Source organism: Eleginops maclovinus, chromosome 3, assembly GCF_036324505.1.
Source record: "Eleginops maclovinus isolate JMC-PN-2008 ecotype Puerto Natales chromosome 3, JC_Emac_rtc_rv5, whole genome shotgun sequence".
In the NCBI taxonomy this organism is placed as follows: Eukaryota; Metazoa; Chordata; class Actinopteri; order Perciformes; family Eleginopidae; genus Eleginops; species Eleginops maclovinus.
Genome location: NC_086351.1, coordinates 8468621 through 8490146, shown reverse-complemented (window position 1 = coordinate 8490146; position 21526 = coordinate 8468621). Strand labels below are relative to the sequence as shown.

The 21526-nt window shown below is 39.7% G+C and overlaps 1 protein-coding gene across 1 annotated transcript in view; it reads right to left on the bottom strand.

Annotated features, from left to right (window-relative positions):
- LOC134861832 (inactive phospholipase C-like protein 2) overlaps positions 1–21526 on the bottom strand; it is a 33391-nt gene that overhangs the window by 6558 nt on the left and 5307 nt on the right. Inside the window, exons 3-5 of the mRNA XM_063879366.1 lie at positions 8664–11147; positions 7394–7597; positions 3743–3818 (exon numbers count right to left, since the gene is read on the bottom strand). Coding sequence (XP_063735436.1) covers positions 3743–3818; positions 7394–7597; positions 8664–11147 — 2764 coding nt within the window. The remainder of the gene's footprint in view (positions 1–3742; positions 3819–7393; positions 7598–8663; positions 11148–21526) is intronic.

Below are 21526 nucleotides of genomic sequence, written 5' to 3'. Positions count from 1 at the left end.
GGGTTGGGCTGCCTACGAGCCCCTCAGCTGAGTCTGCCGGCAGAGCTCAGGCGTGAATACAACCTCCAACACCTGATACAAATCTACTGACACATCCATCAGCTTCTGACATCACACCCGCACTCCGTCCACTTCCTGTGCTCCAAACAACATGCCACACTTCTCTCCTCAATTTCAGGCTGCCATCCCTGTAACGAAAGAGCTGCCGCTGCTGCTGTGCACATGGACCATGACTGTGCTGTAGAAGGTGCACACACACGCACGCACGCACGCACGCACACACACACACACACACACGTTGCCAAGCAACATTTTATGGAGTCTGGCAGGCAAGAAAGAAAGAAAGAAATGGGGAAGCTCATTCTCAGCAAGCATTTCAGATTCTGATCTCTGAAGTAATGCTGCAAGATGACAACTGTACATAGAGGCAGCGCTCACAACATGAAACAGCTACAGTATAAAGAGGAGGGGGGTGACCTGAATTATCAGATATAGAATACTGAGGGGAGAGATAGATAGATTATTTAAAAAATAACACCTATGGCTTTGTCTTAATGATTTTAATGATAAACTAGTATGTTGGTTATTTTTCCAATTAACCAGTCATTTAGTCTATGAAACGTATGTTTTTTTTAAGTAGTGCTAAACCTAAAAACCTTCAATTTCGATTCAACAACTCATTGACTAAAGGAACACAATCGATCCTGATGTGCAATAAAGGGACATTATATGCTCTGTAATTAACATACAGTCTATGTTACTGACTTTTTCAAATGAACCTAACCTGTATGTATTGATACATAAATGCCGGTCCTTAACAAACAAGAGTTTACTTTTTTGACATTTTTATGATGATGTTTACATCTTATGACTTTTGGGTTTGCTTACCAGTTAAAGTTTGTGATGCATACCATTTACATATTTATATTTCTGTCCTTGTGTACATTTGGTTATCTAACATTATGATAGATATTAGAGAGATATTTTATTGCTTGTATTTTGCTTGTTCCTCGTTATACTACCACCACTGCAGAATAATTTCCATCGGTATGAATAGAGTTCTAAGTCCTTTATCGCTCTTATTTTGTTCAAGATCATATACTGTACAATACAGCAAGAGAAGAAACCCTTACATTGCGAAGCTGAAACCAGCTAACCAACTACAACTAGATTAATATTAAATCGGTTGTTCAATAGTCTCAGTCATTATGTTAACCATAATATAAAGCACCATCCAGGTGGCGAGTTAGCCCAAAGTGTTTCACCAAACAGAATGAAACCAAAAAGTTAAATCCACTTTAAAGGGTACTTTAACATATCTGACACAGTATTGGCCCTTTGCTTTGTCCTCTGCAGAATGTCACTGAAAAGCCACACCATTATTTTGCAGTTGGCATTTAAGAACATCTTCTGTACTGATCGTGTTAGTCTGCAGCAGGTTCAGCCCTCCATCTGCCATGAATGCTAATTGGGACTTAAAGTGAAAGTCGGGGGTGGGAAGTGACATCCATCTTTAAGCAGCAAACACCTGACTGTGATCTCTGACTCTATCTTTGTGTCAGTGTATTTTCTGAGGGCAACATATCCGAGCTGCAGAGATGGGTTACTCACAACTTTAAAAGCTGCTTCTGCGAATGTTCCACTTGCTGTAAAGAGGGAATTGGGTTTGCACTGACCCAGTTCTACACAACAGACGAACAGGAAACCATGATTGCACTGAAATACCAACAAACAAGAGCAAGCGAACACACACACACACACACACACACACACACACACACACACACACACACACACACACACACACACACACACACACACACACACACACACACACACACACACACACACACACACACACACACACACACACACACACACACACACACACACACACACACACACACACACACACACACACACACACACACAGTCTATTGGTATGGGAAATATATCAATGAAGAAGTCCATCAGTTGTGTCCCAGTTTGCAATTGTTGTTGACGGTTCTCCTCCTGATATTATATCATCGTATATAAATGCTGCTTTGAGACCAAACCCCCACAATGCTTCTGTGGAAGTTTTCAAAACTATTTTTTTCACAATAAGGAATCATTCCCTTCGACAAGATGTTTATCAATCCGGGCTAGGACTCACTGTGTAAAAGTACTGTTACATAAACTCCTGTTGGGTAAAATGCACTCATGAACTCATGAACTCATTAAAACGACATCATCTGTCCTCAAACAGGACATTACTGACAATGAAAGGCCATTTTGATAAGGACAATTTCAGATAACGAGGAAGGACGTAGAAAAAGACGGCAGAATGTCTGGCAGACCTTTACTTAAGGTTTATATACTATTTTAAGAGTGACTTGTACAAGTACCATGGAGGATGAGCAACAGGCAGCACAAGAGGTGGCAATAACAACATGCGCATGTGCTCTATAAATCAAGCAATGTGTAATATTTATATGTTGTGCCAACACATTTGCACACTGCATATTTGAAACTGGTGGCACAACAGCTGGTTTTCTTTAAAATAGAATGAGAAAAATGCTGACAAAGGCTGTAAAGATGAACATGGGGAATGTTGTAAGACTAGTACAAGGCACTCATTTCATACACAAGCCATTTCAAATTGCCCACACTACAGCCAAATCTAAACCAAAAAGAATATGGTTCAAATATAATCCCAGTGGCAAAGATGTGAGCAGAGCTTTTTGGGATCTTCCTGTTGCCAGGAAGCCCTACATCACAGAACATGTTTTCCCAAACCACTGGCTGGTAATTGTTAAGGGGTGGAAGGTGAAAACACAGAGGAAAAAACAGCTCAACGCCTTTGAACCATTGCATTGGTTAGAAGACACAGTCCTCCTCTCTGATGTGCCAGGACAATAGAAACTGAATATTTTATAAGTCCATCCATCAGGAAAACAATAAAGCAGAGCCGTGGTAATGATGGTCCGTCTTTCCCCCGCTCCAACCTCACTTAGCTCTCCCAGCCGGCTCACTCAGGGATAAATTAGCTTTCAATGCTACATTTTTGGAATTCAAGTCCAGACAGTGCTGCATTAAAAATAGAATTAATGTCAACAAAGAAATTCTTCTCATTAACAGGTTCAACCCATAGATCTGTAAAGACAGCAAAACCTGTTACATAGTAAAAATATTGCAAAATAAAGACAACATTAGCACAGCACACGTGTCTGTTATTTGACCGCATCATATGCTAATGTATATCCTCTAAACACTGTCTGTATATATATTTTTTTATCTAGCATTGCTTTATCTGATGAGCTGCCAACCTAACTCCGGGTGCATTAAGTCATTTGGTTACAATCGGCTAGAAAGCTAGGTCTGTATAAACACATTAAAAACACTTAGAGGAGTATAGAAGGACTGCCATCTGGTCGCCTTGATGTTGTCCAGATCCCATCTCTGAGCCCTAAACACACCTTGTAATTAGAATACAGCACAGAGGCTGTTACTGGTGTGAATTAAACACCCCTGTCTAAACCGCAGCTTTTCAAAGAGAAGCAGTGACAGGACCACGTACTTGAACCCGATTCAAATGGTAATTCCACTCTTGTGCAAATAAGCAAAATCAGTTCTATCAGATTTCACTGAGTGATCTGTGTGGTGTGGCTTCAGAGAGATGGGTGGGGCCATTATGCAACGTTCAGGAGTGTTCTAATGTCAAAGGAGATAAACATCTTAAAGGTTACTGCACATCTCTTACCTGCTTTTTGGGTTTGTAGAATTCTGTCATACAGCCCCTCAAAATTCTCCAGCAGAGTCTTGCTGGTCTGGATCACCTGAAAGGAGACAAGATATATTGTTTTACTTTGCCTTTTTATTTCCACATCAGAAAAAACTGGCATCCCACAAGACAGCAGGGAGCAGTCTCCGTCTGGTGGCCGGGTGTTTCTCTCCAGGGAGGGCCCAGGAAAACAAGCTGTTATTACAGGCTCGTCAGTGGGCGGGGTCGCTGAATTGCATTTTTTAGAACCAAAATTAGAGGGACGGAGACATAAGCAATTAGGGTGTTTTTCAAAAGTCACTCATTTTTTCAACGCTTGTCTCGTTTTCAGGACATAAGAATGTCATTTACGGCGACATTTAAAAAAATATCTCTTTAATAAAAAAGGCAGATCATCAAGGTCATATGAAGAGAAGGTGAAGGTAAACATGAAGCAGGACACCACCGTGTTATCTGTGAAATTGCAGCTATGAAAGATGCAAAGTTTAGCTCCTGTGGTAGGCCCAGCTTTAATTGAGTACACACACTCTGCTGACCTGCAGATTGTTAAAAGTCTCAGGGTGGCCTTTAAGGCAGACTCGAAGATTTTTGGAATTAATTTCCATATTAAAATGCCAACACCACACCTGCCCCACACAACAGCTCAGCAGTGTTTCACAAGGTTAATGATGCTTATGTAGAGTGTCACAGACAGAGGTAAATAAGTGTAAGGTATAAGGAGAGTCTGACCGACCATCTGGGTCTTTCCCTTACTATCTTTAAAAAAAAGTGTTATGTTATTTTGTGCATGTTGGGCACTGGGGCCTAAGTGTATCCAGGGCTGCTGTACTTGTAGGCTCCCTAAGTGACTTAAGTGCACATCGTGGTCATGTCATAAAGCAAGGCAGCTCTGCTCCCCTGACAAGACAGAGAAAGAATGGAAAGAAAACACAGCTTAGTTTAACAAAGTCCCTCTGGAAAAAAGAGCAGTGACCAACATCTTGCCCCTGAGATCGATCACTGGAGCTAGCCAGCGAGAGGAAATAGAGAGAGTGGGGTGATAGATGGGGGTGTCAGGAACAGAAGAAAGGTGGAATACTATTTTAGAAAGAAAGATGAACACGTTTTATTAAGAAACGCCCTCAGCATTAATCCTCTAGACCATTTAGTTTAAATAAACACCTGGTGATGTATAAGTTTTGTCATTATTTGAATAAGACTGAAACCAACAATTATAGTGTGTATACCCTAATATAGCTCAGTTCTCATTGCCATAGAGCTCCATAGTTATTTAAAAACTATTAAATGAGCCCCAGTGTTGCACTGGTTTACGTGTTCCTTCATTACCATTAGCATTGGTACTGTGGTTTATTTTGAGACAATCCCAGAAACTCTATCCTGCTGCTGGTGATAGTCACAGAGCACCTAACACACACACTAGCTATCCCTATTTGAAAGGAACAACGCACAGCTGTTGAAAATGAATTACTGAGTGTTTTTCATTTGTGCCAAAGCCAGGGTGAGGAAACTACGAAATCTGATACAGATTTGTTGTTGTGCTTTAAATGTTTCCTGCAGTAAGTTCATATGATAACCTCCACCACTACATTACTATATATCTGTTTATGTTCTTAAGACAAAAATAAACAAGCAGCCTTTTTTTGGCATTATCACAAGTATTCCATCCCATTATCATGTGCTGTAGGGAGAACAGAGTTTCTAAAAAAACCCATGTAGTAAATCACCATGTGACAGTGAAGGCAGTACTGACTTAATTATTCTGGCTATTTTGTGTCACTCCGCAGCTGCAGTTGCGGCACTTAGAGCTGTCGCACACGCTGTGATTACTTCCCCCATGGGAGAAGAAATTACCATCTTGGTGGCAGAGACAGCATCACAGAAGTATTTAAAGACCCGGTCTAAAGGTAGGTGTGTGGACTGTGCACACCCCCTCTGCACACTAAAGCCCATCATCTGTTAGTGCTACATTATGTTTATTTCTATTATTATATTTATTACTTCCCACATTTTGCATAGATGCAAATGGTCATTTGATTTAAAAGGTGAGGTAAGTTTAGCAATCCAGTTATGCAAATGATGATAACACATAGTTATGTTAAGTTTTAATATATCCACAAGGTTCATAGAAAAAATGATATCCCCTTCCTTTCAGATAAAACCAAGACTAACACACAGGCTTTATATTCCCTCGGTTCAGTTTTTAAGAGACAGTGCATGCGCAACTCATCTCTATTTACAGGCTGTGCCCTCAGTTCATCTGCTGTGAACAAAAACAGAAATCAGAGCATATTATCTAAGACCACAAGCTGGCATCATGCTCATCCCTCTACTTTTTTTCCCGAAGCACACAAATGAGCAGGGATTGAGACCTAGATTCTATTTTTGCCAACTAGGAAGCAAAAGCCTGGTTACTCCCAGTGGTGAATTTTGACACAGAGCCTGGATTCCTAATTGCACTGTTCCATACATTATTTGCAACTCTTTGGCTCTCCTCCTTTGGATTCATGCCTCTGTATTTTCCTCCCCCCCTGCAGCTGTGCAACTTCCTACTCCGTCTCCTTACGGTCAGGGCCTGCAGTTTCACATCAATTAAGCCCTTGTTTTTAATTTATTAGATTTTGTTCCCCAAACACTCGTCATTTTCTCCTTTCTTCTCTCTAACTTAATTTTCCTGGCAATCTTTCCATCAGCCCCAATTAACTAGCCCTCTAATCTCAAGTCTGAGTCCAGCAGAGGGGTTACTTTAATATGTCTGCGTAATTTTCGGGATATTTATCTCTCAGTCCAAAGGGGTGTGCTATAAGAACTAACACAGTTGGGGGCAGATAGCACTTTATCCATGCATTGTTTCCATTACAATGTCAATTTCATGTGAAATTTCTATCAATTGTTTTCACTTCTGTTTTTTACTTTGACTATAAAACTGAATAGCATCTGTTTACAATTAGAAAACTACATAGACTTTTGTAATTAGCTCCACCGTAATTGAATCTAAACATTTGAAGCCTCACTCAGAACTCGCACTTGGAGCTTAGGTTCCACATATGTGCATACATCTACAAATTGTGGACTCACACTGTGGCCCTTGTATATCAATGGTTCAGTACCAATAAACACTAAACCAGGGCTTAATAAATATTCTCAGAGCATAATGTTACAGCCAAAAAGATGGAGATCCATCTGATAAAATATTCTCTTGTTACTGGAAGCAAAATTAATCAAAAGGAGTTCACTTGTTGCTCTACTTATGCCACTGGATTTTTCCAGGTCATGTAAGCCTTGAGCTTGAAATAATGATGTGAAGTCTTGCTAATAATGTGCTGAAAATCAATGGAAAACAACAGGATGTGTTCAGGGAAATGCTGTTGTCTCAGAATAGCCTCAATTGCAGGTTGTATAACTTGTGAACATTGATTTTATTACTTAACAGAGCACCCCCCCCCCCCCCCCCATTAGGGCCAGTAAAGCCAAGGCATTGATTTAATAGAAGTTGGAACTTGTTTTCTAGGCAAGTCTTTTTTTGCTTTAAATATGAAGCACAAAAGGGGGGACTAAATCCATTGACAAATGTTCAGCCTACTTCTTCCCCCTTCAACACTTTAAGAACAATTTCGTCAGGCAACTACTCACCATGTCATAGGTAGTGACAACTTTCTTGAGAACCTCTGGTAGCAGACCTTGGGGCTCCAAGTTGGGGTATTGTTCAGCGAGGTTGAACAACAGAATGGGGCTGTTGTCGGTTCCAGTGAGTCGAGGGGAAAGGGCCAAGATGCACTGCTTCAGGTTAGCCACCGCTGAAAGGCCACACAGCTCTTTAAAGGACACAATGGCATTCTGCACAAAGAAGAGAAAAATGAAAGGCTTGCCAATATACTGATTAATAATACTGGCATGCCAAGCAACACATACTTCTGATTATATAACGTTAAGTTAAGGTAAGGAGTTAATATTCCACATTGTTCAAATCTGGTATTGATCTGTGTTAAAGGTGTAACCCAAGAGTAGCCAGAGGAAGTGCCACTCATTACCTGTGAGAACTTTTATGTTGGCACTTGTGAGTTACTCATAAACACTCAATCCTTTTGGACTGTATCACACGGAAGTCTCAACCTTCCTGTGAAAGCACACATTTAAATCCTGCATAAACAACCGCAGGGACCAACTGGGACAGTGCAGTCAAAATGTGCTACAGCCTCAAGGCCAGTGGCTTGTTATGACACAATGACTGCAATGTAAACACAGCTACTAAAATAAATCCTAATACAGCCTGAAGAAACACAACATGGGACCAACCACAGAGTGTTACGACACTCCAGTACAGCATTTTCAGTACAAGTTTTTTCAGATTCTTCAAATGCTAATTCAAGACAACAAATATGACTTGTGACACCGTTTTCAGGATCCCTGTCTTGGCAAAGAAAGACAAAAAAAAAAGGGTTGGGATAATATTTGTGAAGATTAGAAGCTATTTAAAAAACAGAAGGTGCTTTATTTAAAACATATCACCAGCTTGTGGTATTTCAAAATCATACCAGACTCTACCATTCAAAAAGGATGATCATAATTGTCCCTCAACGTTCGCCCTGCATTTGTTTTTACTATTGGCTAAAGCATAAGGATTAAATCACGTCTGACTCAGTCAAGCTTGGTGGTTTTCTTGTTTTTCTTTCCAGAGTGGGTTCCATTTTTAGATGTTCAAGACTCTTTGTAGTTGGTCTGGTTATAATCTATTCTTGACTTGGGGTTACATTTCCTTCAGTCTACCCTTGACCACAAAAAACAAACCCATGCTGGAAGATGGACGGAAAAAAATACAATAACTGTTAGCTCACTGGTGCCAATTCAGAGGACACTAGAGAATATAATTGGCATTTAATGGAGTTTGCTTTTAATTTCTTACCTGCATGTTTTCTCTGAGATCTGTTGCCTCCCTTAGAGGCAGCATGACTGTTTTGAAGACATCATCCAGAGCCTTGATCAATAGCACTCTCATGCTGGCATACTCTCTACTCTTCTTGCCCTTTCGTACAGACAGTCCCCTTTTGTGTGGTTTGCCGCCTCCTCTTCGATTGGTTATGGCCACATGAACAAACAACAAGGTGTGTTGCAAAACCTCCCCTGTCAGAGACTGCAGAGGTACATGGCGAAAACCTGGCTGGAGACACTCAAAGGGGATGGTGTATTGGCCGATAAATTCATCACCAATATAGTCGTCATCTAGCACCACAAAGCGCACCATTGCGAGCTCAGGGAGATTTATCTGAAACTCAAAGCTTTCATCAAACAGAGGGTTGTCCCCATTCTGATTGACCGTTTTAGTCCTTTGTTCAGCACAGTCAGCAGGAATGCCGTGTATTTCCACATACACATAGGGGTCCACTACATCTCCTTTGGCACCTGAGCCTTTGGGTTTAGGGAAGTTTTGTCCACTGATGATCTTGATGTGCAAGAGCTGTGGAGAAACACCAGGCACTGAATCTTTAGTGTTGGCACTAAAATATGACACATGCTCTCTCATGATGGCTGGACGCAGCACATAGCCACAGTTCCCATTCTGACGGAACCAGCCTATGTTTAAATCCATCATCAGTCCAGGAGTCTGGTAGTTCATTGCCACAATCTGGCAACCACACTTCCAGAAATCCTGTGGATTCATGTTGCTGGAGTCAATCCGCATTGGGCTAGGGTAAACTCGTGCAAGATACTTCTTGTTGTAGTTAACAAAGTCGCCAGGGAGGTCACTGGCGCAGCGACTGGCAAAGACTTCATTGAAAGAGCAAAGCTCCCATTGCTTCTGGTTCTGGAAAGATGTTGGGAAGTCCTTGAACTCCACAGACTTACACAAAGTCACCAGATCAGAGAGGTCCTTTGACAGCTGGAAATGTTTGGGTGCAATAGTCTGTTGTTCTGCAGACTCTATGCTTATTCTTTGAGACATCTCTGCACCCTCGTCCTCATCTGTGACCTCACCTTCTGAAGCAGTGCAGTTCGTGCTCAACTTTTTACCCTTCAGCAGGATCTTACCCTTCAGTTCTGATGGAGAGGGAAGGTAACAGTCCTCAGGTTTTGGAGGGTCTAGGTGGATCTTGTCACCAAGAATCTTCTTTAGGTGCTGAAACATGACTCTCTGCTGCTTTAAGGAGCAATGGTTTTCTAAACACAGTAGCAGTGGAAACTCAGATGCAACAAAGGCATACTTGTTGATGACGTCAACGACACTGCGAAAAACGATCTGTGAAGTCATTGTGTGACCAGTGTAAATAACAGGTTCGTTATCAGGCCCGTCCCACACATCCAGCTCTACACTGCGGCAGCCCATCTTGAGGGCACGGATGTACCCTGTCACATCAGAAGGACCTCTGAACTGATCTTCTATCAGATACGTGTTGTGGGATGCATTAATGTAATAGTGGGACAGAGGCTGTTTCATGTCTTGGCACACTGTTTTCTGTTCAGGGTCAAATAGATGGCACTCTGGAGACATAAGATAGTTGGTAAACCCATCAAGAGAAAGCCAACCCTTGAGCTGGCCTTCTTTGGACGGTTCATATTTCTGAATTACCTCTAAGCTGGTGTCTTCACTGACTTGTGCCATACCCTGCTCAGCCTCCAGAAATATCATTAGGTCTTTGGTATCCAGAAATTCTTTGTTACTAGAGAACTGAACAAAGAGAAAATAAATTTCTGGTCTGGTGCAAAGATCATGAAAGACCTCAATGAACTCGTCTTTTGTCACATCAGAACCTGCTTTGTCCTTAGCTTTATGAAGCTCCTTGAACTTCAGTTCTATTTTCAAATTTTTAAGTCCCGGGCTTAACTTTTTGACTAACTGCAGAGCAGCACATATCGTTATATGTTTGCTGTTGTTACTGCCTGCCTCATCAAAAAGTTCACCGAGCCAAGATGAGCGCATGTTGTTCTGACTGCTCTCTATCATATTTAAGGTGTGTTTCCCATAGGAGATCAGGTACCGCAGCCCTGTTACCCAAATGTTGGCTACATCTGCAGTGTTTGCCACCAAGTCCAGTGACTCATAGTTCTCCCCAAAAATAATTGAGAAGGCACAGTCCTCTGAAATCTGATCATAGGTTCCATTAGTTCTAAAAGTGTCTGTATTTTTTCCCGTTCGCACTTCTTTGATGGATTTTACATCAATTTTGGCCTTTTCTGATTCTTTCTTCGAGGGCTCCCATCTCAAAGACTGCATGTCAGCATCAAGGAGAAAGTAGCGGTGGTAGATGCGGGAATTGGAACGCACTTTCTTTAGCTCAGAGCCATCCACCATTGCGTTGATGCAGTCGCTAGCACTGCTAATTTTCTTCTCTGTGGGCATGCTGCTGAATGATACAGTCTTCTTTCTTTCTTTACGTTGTTTTGAGCCATCCTGCAGAGAAGCAGAACAAGGGGCATAAATACAAAGACTTCTGTAGATACTGAACGATAAAACAGAATATTGATTTTAAAAAAACAAGCACTACTAACAAGAAATACATTGAGTAAAAACCTAGAAAACTAGTATTTTACACTCCAAAGTAAAGAAACATAATGCATATCTGTTCAACTGTATAGAGGCATATATGTATTGCTTGCTTAAAATTAAACAAGGTGAAGAAGAGTTTTCCCCCCCAACAGTCCAACATTTAGAATTAACAATAATGTTTTTTGTTACGTTCAAACACATCCTGAAGGTGGAAATTGCACTATAATAAGAATGTATATTTACTCCGGTACTGAACTACTACATAAGTGCATTAAGATGCTTATTATTTTATTAGCCAATGAGCCAGAAATAGTATTCTTTCTTCCTGGTTCCTCTTTAAATAGTTCCTGAGCAGAATCACAGCAACACAATTGTAAGGTGACTTAAGGTACCTGTCACAGTACATTATGGAGATACAACACAAAATCTCCCTCAGGAAAGTTTTGCCAACACTAATCCAGTCATCTATTCCACAGCCTCTACATTTCTAATTTGCTTTATGAACACTGCAATTTTCTGCAACCGGTTCTTCAGCACAAGAACATAATTTTCTATTTTCACCAGTGAAAACCAAACCAATGCGTATCATCGTGTTGGAGTTTAGTGGCACTACTTGATCTTACATTTCCTGTCGGGTTTAATGAAACCACAAAACCATCCCAACCTCTTCTGTAATCAAACTGAGATGTGCACACCTCACATACAGAACAAACTCTTGAACATGGTGAAGGAAAGATGGGCATATAAATCAAATTCGATCTAATAATAGGAATGAGGGGTTATGTGTGGGATTGATGTGTCTTTATCTTCATGTCTATAAATGCACATAGAAGCACACCTCCTCCATCTAACGTCTCTCCATCTTCCTCCGTGTACTTCTCCCATTTAGCTTACAATGTTATTAAGAAACTCCTACTGATGTGACAGTGTGGCTGTCATTTTTCACAGGACCAGCATTTTTTAAATTTAAAGCAGTTTCATCATAATAGATTGTGTTTTTGCTCTTGCGTGTATGCTTACGGTTTACTCTATTGTCCCAAACTTCCATGGCTCAGCAGTTGCTCTTAGACACACACACGGGGATTAACAGAGCTTCATCATGTATAAATTTGTTTGTAATTGGACAAGATGTAGCATAATATAATTTATATAGACCCAAAGTCAGCAGCAGAAGCCTGTCAATGGGCAACACTTAGATTACAAAAGACCAAACAATATTACGTATGATTTCTATAAAATAGTGAGTCATAATAAATCCCATCTGTGCGCTAGAGAATTAAAAAAAACACAGACTGGCACATTTACTCTGATTGGTAGGATCTTCCACAATCTCTTAGGAGAGTTCATTATAAAAAAGGGAAGCATTAATGCGTGACTGCAGATAATCCTTATGATCTGAGGAAGAATGTGAACATATGTTGGCTCACTGATAGTCTGTTTCCGGCTGTATTTATTACAAGGGCCGCCATGCCAGGCATTTGCCTCAGGATTTCCCTTTGCTCCCTTAACCTAAACTAGAAAACAATGCTGTCCACACCCGTCTCTGTGTTAGCATGTGTTATTATTTCCTTAGGACATGTTTCTTATGCAATAGTCCCTTCCTGTCTCTGGAGGAAGCCAGACAGTCCAGGGTGTTCTTCTTCTATTGTGTATTTCATTAGTCCTTAAATGGTTCTTTAAAAGATGCGATCCCCATCATAAGGTTTTCTATTTTTAGTTTGATCAGATATTTCCTTTAAAAGGTTAGGCTTAGCTACATATTCTACCAGACATAAATATTACAAATCTCAGTTCATCTGTGTTTCTTGATATCCAACAATAAACAATATCTTCAAAGCGAAACATCATCAAGATGTTTTGTATTAGCGAGTCCATAGCACAGGACACAAAAGGGAATACCAGGTAATGGCAGGTAGCACAGCGTCAATTGAGAAATGCATCTTTGATACAAGGTTGCTGTATTCTAGCAATATTAGGGGTGATTATTTTCAATGATTTATGGAACTGCCTTGCAAAGGGTCAGGAACTTTGCAAGGAAAGATAAGCTTGGATCTCAATTTGAATGTTAATGTGTGCTTTATGTAGTGAACGTCCTAGGGGGAAGTGACATTCAACCTCAATACTTGTGCATAAGCCTATTTAATTGAATTCTAACCAGGCTTTATTTCTTTTCTTTTTTTTATTCCCTTTATTTTCACTTAAGTTCCGTACCTTTTCGCTAATCTTCATACAAATTTTCCACCTTGAATATTATAGAAAATCTTTTAAATAAAATTCCAAAAGCCAAAAATTACAGCAACAGTAAGTAGAGGCAAAATCATTGATATTCCTAAACACTCTATCTAATTCCCACTTGATTTGTCACCACCATTTTATGTTAACAATGAATTTAACTAGTGATATTTTTTATACAATGTTTGGGGTAAAAGCGTATTTCTTTGGATGTTGAGACTGTGGCTTTTTCATTCCCTATTATATTTTTATTTTTAGTAAAATTCAGAAAAGAAAACACAAATTGTAAGCAGAATATGTCAGTCAGAATAACTTCAAAATAAAAGGAAACTGTTTCTTAGTAGAGAGATAATAACAAGGCTTTTCCCATTAATACATGTATGCCCTTATACAATTATGCAAAGGATGCTTGGTGTTGGGGTGATTGAATGAGTAAATGAGACAGAAGGTGAGTCAGAGAGAAGCAAACAAAAGAAGAGACAATGCAAAAGCAAGAGAGTAAGTATGACAGAGTGTGTCCAACTGCTCACAGATCCCATAGGAATCTTAATCCCCTAATGGACTAAATCCCATATTTCTTTCTGGCTCAGTGAGCAGTTATGGATTGTCTGTACAACTGAGAATATCAGAAGGGCCCCATTACGCTCTGCTCCACTGTTCTACATCCCCAACATAAAGAAACAATCACCTACAGACCAGCATTGGCTTCAGTTCATAATAACCTGAATCTATTCAATGAGAATAATTGAATTAGAAAGCAGATGTAATAAAGGAATCAGGCTAGTAGACGCTATTGTTAGCCTAACATACATTTCTATTGTTTGTAGGCCTACTGCCACTACTGGTGTTTCTGAACACCTATTATTGATAAATTATTAAGGCCTGTTGGAGGACATGCTACATCCATGTTATACAACTATTCTGCAAGGCAAATGTTATTTTTGGAATAGGAAACAAACACAGGATTTACCATATCCTGTTGCATAAACTAAACACTGATATGAAGAGTCAGATGCTGAATCATTTTCTCTGGATAACGCTGGATTAGACCCAAGAGTGCATGAAAGTCTCCTCCACTACCCACCAAGCAAGCTGAGGCAACAGCATGGTTACCTAAGCAGCTCATACATATCCCACAGCTCTAACAGTGGGATGTGTACCTTTTTTTAGGACTCGAGTTCACCTAAGAAACTCAAAAGGACTGACAAAGCTAGTCAACATTACAAATCTGTTGGCCTGAAGATGTTCTCATACATTAAACCTGTAATGCATATTTAACACTGACAGAAACTGCAGCATGTTTGATAAGGTTTTCATACTGATACAGTTGTTGATGGTTAACCAACACCTTTACTTATAATAATACAAATAAAACATACCACAATGTGTCAAATTACAGTACGTCATCTTGTATTGTTACAATTACATAGAAGATTTGGAGGCTTAATTGCATTTTTTACAAAACATATTCAATTAATGTACTTTTATTCTGTTTGAAAGGGTAAATGCTTAATAAAGGTTCATGCATAAATCAGTCAGAACCTTACAGTGAAATAATCCAAAATAAAACATGTGGCTATAAATGATTGATCCATTGATTAAAAACTAGCCAACATGTTACAATTTGGATCAAGCACTTGGAACGTATTATTTTCTTTGTGTATAAGAATAAATACGAAGGATTTGGCCTACAATGTTCAGTCTACCTATGCCTTTCATTTGTCATGATTACTATCAGCTTCAAATTAATTGTCAGGTAGATCCAAAACAGGCGCTACTCATTTCTTCCCTAGTTGCATCATCATTAAACAATAATGTGTTAATACAACCTGATGTGTTCAACAGGCCGAGGAGGCTGAGATGAAAATACATTGAATGTGTGTCGAAAAAAGGAGTTAGGGTAACACAGTGACAGGACGAGCTGTGGGGGAACAACTAAAGCTAGAAGAAAATGAGTCAAAAGTGAAAAAATGTTTGTTTTTTAAATGGTGACAGATAGGAAGAGGAAATAAATGATTTGAAAGCTTGCCCTCTAGAAAATGCTTTTCAGATATGAGATAAGGGTCACATTCTGTTGTGTAAACTCTTCAAATAATGTGACAGTCACTTTGCAGACACTGCAACAACGGTAACACCACTAAACCACAATAGCAAAAATAACTGCAAAACTATTTGAATTTCTCATATTAACTGTTTTTTCGCTTTCTGTATCTTGAATTAGTACTGTAAAAGTCCTTTTATGACCTGGGATGGGTTCTTTTTTATGAAGTGAGGATACTATTAAAATAACAGCCAAAGCAGTCAAAATACTGTATCAAGTCATTGTTCAAATAGCCTTAGATATTCCAGTTAAAAGCTCAGTGTTTGGTTCAAATAAGCCTAGGGAGACTTTTTGGTCACTGTCAGCAATGCAGAGTCAGGAGCTTACACCTGGTGAAGGCTCAGCTGCTTCTGTTCTGCTCCATATGAGGTCAGTCGTTGGTCAAATGAAGTGTGAAGAAGGTGACTACCTTGGGACTCAAATTTTAAAGCTCTACCATTTCTTGAACAAACATAAATGCAAGTCACATGTCTTTTTTTGGTACATTGTGGTTGTGATTTAAAGTCATCTGCCAATAGGTTTCAATGAAGCGACCGATGATGTTTTCCCTACAGGTTTTGACTTAACATTGTTTTGGGTTTATTATCTGGATATAATGTTTTTTATTCTTACTTACTCTTGTATAATTCTAATGGTAATTGGTGTTCAGAGCATGTGTTAAATGTGAGTTAGCTTGATGTAGATTGATGTAACGGACAAATGGACTCATCACTTTTTATGTTTTAGGAGGAAACGCAACCAAAAATGAGAAATGTAACATTTCAAGTCAGCTCCAAGGCAAGACAATTAAAACATGTAGGTCTATGTTATTTTTTATTCAATTAATTTGGTCGAGTATATGCCTGTAATGAAACGCTCACAGGGAGTCTCTATCAATCAACGAACACACGGTTTAAACGTGTAATACACATATCCAGCTGGACATTTTTTGGATTTAAACAGCTGTTAATGCAGATACTGCTTCACTTAACATGACAAAATAGACCAAAAGCTTCAAAACAGGCAGAGTCTCTGTGGGATGAAGGCTCATTTAAAAGCATGGAAGTGAAGCTGTTCTGTAGATGTCCAAAAAGCCTCTAAAATGCTCCCACTGGGAGTTAGTAGTAGGCTACAGCTGCATTAAAAAAAAAAATTGCTGCCTTCAGTGACTGGATTGTCTGACCTCTAAATAACATTTCCTAAAGCTGGAAACCAAAGACTTAACTGAGAGGAGCAGAAAGTATTTCTGCTAAATTATAACTTCAACAAGCATTTCTGTCAGTATTTAAGCTCTGATAAATGACACCATTACCCAGAGTACAATCACCTTAGTTGTTCTCAGTTCATTGTTCACCATCATTTTCTCTCTGGAGCTATTCTGAGATTTACATCATCAGCACTTAGTTTTTAGGCTCTAGGATTTGGGAGAGAGACTAATGTTTTCAAGTCATGATTGTGCCATTATCCACAGCTACACAAATCAATTGGTCCAAAAAGTACCGTATTTTCCGGACTACAAGGCGCACCTGAATATTAGCCGCACAAGCTAAAATTAGGGGGAAATCCTGTTTCGTTCATACATTAGCTGCACCGGACTATAAGCCGCAGGGTTCAAAGCTTGTGCAAAAAGTAGCGGCTTATAGTCCGGAAATGACGGTACTCGTCTTGCTCTTGCTAATCTAGTCTCTTTTTCAAACTAACTCGTACGGCACTACTTTGCCTGGCGGACGGACATGTGACCAACATACCACTCTTTTCCCCTGTGACTGTGTGTCTGATCACATGCCCTTCCGCCAGGCAAATTAGTGCCGTACAACAGTGGAACAAACCAAAACAAAACCTCTTACGATATCACAAAAATCATGAAAAATCCATAGAAAAGCCGCACCGGACTATAAGCCGCAGGGTTCAAAATTACGGTAATATGAACAGAACATTTCTACAGGGGTGAGGCTTTTCTTAAGTTGCCGACTGTGACATATGCCTGAAAAGCATAAAGCCCAGCATTGTATGTTATTATGAGGACAGGCTGAGCTATCTATGGAATTACATAACACGTACCCAGACAACATGTTAATTACCACTGCTAAAAGGTCATGTTTGTCTTGGTTTGTCTGTCGGTCTGTCTGTAGAAAGATTACAGAAAAACTATTGGAAGGTTTTTCATAAAACTTGGTAAAAGGGGGAAATTATGGACCTTTTGAAAATTGTGAAATCTCTGTGAAGTTAACACAATTAACCTTGCAGATGTAGTCTTTGAGAAATTGTACACGTCCAGATTGGTGTATTAATCTGCTCTCAGATTGACAGGGACAAATCAAACGAAGGTCTTTGTCTCATTCATAAACTGCAGAAGGGCACAGAAAGGAACAATAATAACTCACACATCTTCTAATTAACACAGCATTAAAGTGTTTGCACACTACAACACTCACACACACAAAATCAATCAAACTGAACTTCGATAAACATAAATAGGAACGGTTTACCCACTTATTGATAGGTGCAATGTAACAGCGGTGAGGCACAGTGACCACTAATTAATTATTTAATCCGGTCAGACTGCATTGAATGCATTTACAAATGAAACTGCAATTGATGAAAAATGATCGTAATCACATTCAGATCAGATCTCAGATCTCAAAATGAGAATCAGAATCTGATGAAGGCAGAGAGAACACTGGCATGCATCCAAAGCTCTGCCTGCACTCTGAGTCAAATTAATATTAGCTGCCAATTTCGTCAGGATTTTCCCAGCCAACATAGTTACAGTGACAACACAGCGTTGCTGAAACATTCTAGGAGTCTCTTCAAGTTAAAAAGACATGCAAGACAATGCTGAGGCAGTCTTGCCTTGCTGACAGACAACACAATACCAATTCGAATGATAATACACAGCCCCAATTTAGTTGCAGTTACATTTTATCACATTAGGGGCGGTGGTGGCGAAGTCCATAGGGGCTTGGCCTGGGAACTGGAAGGTCACCAGTTCAAGTCCCCGAAAGACCAAGTGCCACCGTGGTGTCCCTGAGCAAGACACTGGTTACCTACACTGCTCCCCGGGCGCCGTACATAATGGCAGCCCACTGCTCCTAACACTAGGATGGGTCAAATGCAGAGACCGCATTTCGTTGTCCTAGTACTTGTACTCTGTGCAATGACAATAAAGTTGAATCTTCTTCATCTTCATCTTCATTACTTGCAAACAAAACTACATTTTTGCCTGACGTCAGTCTGTGTTTCTTCCATCCAACAAAGCATTTGTAAAGTCAATAACAGTTAAATTACAACAAAAAAAGTGCAGTATTTTTAATAAACATGCATTTGAGGAGTTACATTAAGACTTGCATTGCCTCTATAATATAACTATATTCACATCTCATCAGGAGCAGCCTCGATTTGAATGTTTTTATGATGAACACTTTTTCTTTGATTTATTGATTATTACAATACAATTTTAATTAAACTCCTTTCCAGAGGCATGGAGCCACCTCTCCCATTAATGCGGCAGAACTGTAATCACTGCCAAGTCATTGGAGCTACTCTTGAAATACCTGGGTGAGGCAAGCAGCACCTAAATCACTGACTGAACAAGCAGTTAGTCGTGTTGATCACTGCTCCTGTGAATCGCCTTCCTTAAACACATAAAGCCAAGAAGAGTGAACCTGAGACAGCAACAGGACACTGCACCACAGATGGCTGTAAAAAATATCCATAATAAATAACCACATCAACTGTAGTGGTGGTATTGGGTTGGGCAACTTGATAACACATATGCATGCACGATTCATTGCTCAAAGATAGTTTTGGTTAAGCAACTATTTGTGGTTGGTAGGCTAAATGAGGGTTGGGAAGTCCATAACTATGCTTAAGTGGCGGTTTGTAGAGTGACATTATGAATGATTAATATGACAATGCTTGGCAAGATCAACATTTCCATTACCACTTTCTAAATTCCCTCTCACTTCCATTAAAGACAGTGTGCAGTACACGTGAAGAGAGACGCTAAGTCTGAGTACTATACCATATAATAGATTTTCCTAGCTTTAATTGTATATTTTTTTAAACAAGACATGCAATGGTTCCATTTTTTTCAATTAGAGTAGGTTCTTACATGTACTACAAATGTACCGTATCATATAAAAGGAAAGTCGTTTTTTTTTTTTACCACTATGCAAACCTTCTAAAATATGACATAGAATGTACAAATGGCTTATAATCTGAAAAAGGTAAACAGTTAAAAAGAGAGTCAATGTTTCTTCAAGGCAAAGTTACCAAAAGAACTAACGACAGTTTTTCGCTTATAACAAATACACAATGACTTTTAATATAGCTTTGCTCCTCATCAGCAGTACAGGGGTTCATCTCTTAAAAAACAATTAAAAGGTTGAATTGGACTTAAAAATACTGCTGTACTAACAGGCATGTTTCACATAATTAACATCTGATGCAAATTCAGTGTAAACTTCCACTTACCTCAACAGATAGGCCTAAAAGGCTGCTACCGTTTTCTGGATAGCACAAACCAAGCTCGTCTATATAATTCTCACAGAAATCACACTTTGCATGCTGAACAGTTACTGAGTCTGACTAAATGTTATGATACAATATAATGATTCCCAAGGAGAAACTTGTCTTGGACTTGCGGCACTGCTGGTCCACCATAATTAACACCATATGGTTTTTTTTCCTTTTAACAGGGTGATATCACTAAGTGAGTGTGTTTCCCTCTGTGGCTCTGTGTAACAAGTGTTATTTACCGAGCAATGAAAAGATCCTCTTTCTTCGAAAGGATCTGAGGTGAGACCTGAAGTGGAAAGAATTGTAGCCATTGGCTCATTATTTTTTCGCCCACTTGACACCCACTTCAGCATGGTAACAACTCACTGGTGGAGGCAGAGTTTTAAATAAGTAAACCCCTTAGTCCTAATTTCTCAGTTCTGCAACATTTTCTATTGTTATCCATGGGCTCGGCATGTCCCAAAAAGTCATTACTTTGCCAAAGTAAAGAACTTCAATACATTAGGGGGTGAAAGGCAAAGACGCAGTGAATTTGGGGATATATTTAAAATAACAAGGGTTTGAAATATTCTATGTAAAGAGGTTTGGTAGGGTGTGTGCAGATTTTGGGTGGAGTATCACATTAAGTTCCCTATTCAGAAACCATGAAATTTAAAGATCTGCAAAAGTGCTATTTTGCCAACCATGGACTGCAAGCTTCACTTTTTTTTTTGCAACAGTGCACATAGTTTTTCTGTTTCGACCTGCTAGTTTCAAGTTGCCAATAGCTTGTACCAACTCACCACAAACATAGTCCTAAAACACTCCCGTCACTAAATATGTTCAACAGACATGTTCAAAGAAGCCAGGTTAATGTTCACTGTTATTAAGGCTGTCACTATGAGAATGTGGTTGGTGTTGCCCCGACCACATCCTCCCATCTTTTTTGTAGAGAAGCAGTTAAACAAGAACTGAGGGCTCTGACTGACAGTATGAAACATGATGCCTTGTTAACACTGGTCCAACCCGTCACATCCCCACAGCCCAACATTCAATCACTTATAGCTGTCAAAAGTTTTAAAAAAAACAACTGCATGCAGACAAGGGCAAGTCTGGCTGCATACTTGATTTCCCTGATAGCAGTCGGAAAGGAAAGAGTACAGACTCTGTCGGGAGGAGGGCCTGAAGGACGGACGGTGGTGGTTGCTAGGTTCTAACTAACGACTCGGAAGAAGCTTGACTAGAGCGAGTGAAGCTAAAACATCTAAAACTTATAATTTTCATTCAGAGTGGGAGGAGGATTATTTTTTCGTGTATTCGAATGCCAAGTCCATCTGTCTTATCTGCAATGCAAATGTGGCTTTACCAAAGAAAGGACATTTGGAGCGGCATTTCAAGACGGTCCACAAGAGCTACGATACAAACTTCCCAGCTAAATCACCACTGCGCGCCCGAAAAGTCAAGGAATTGA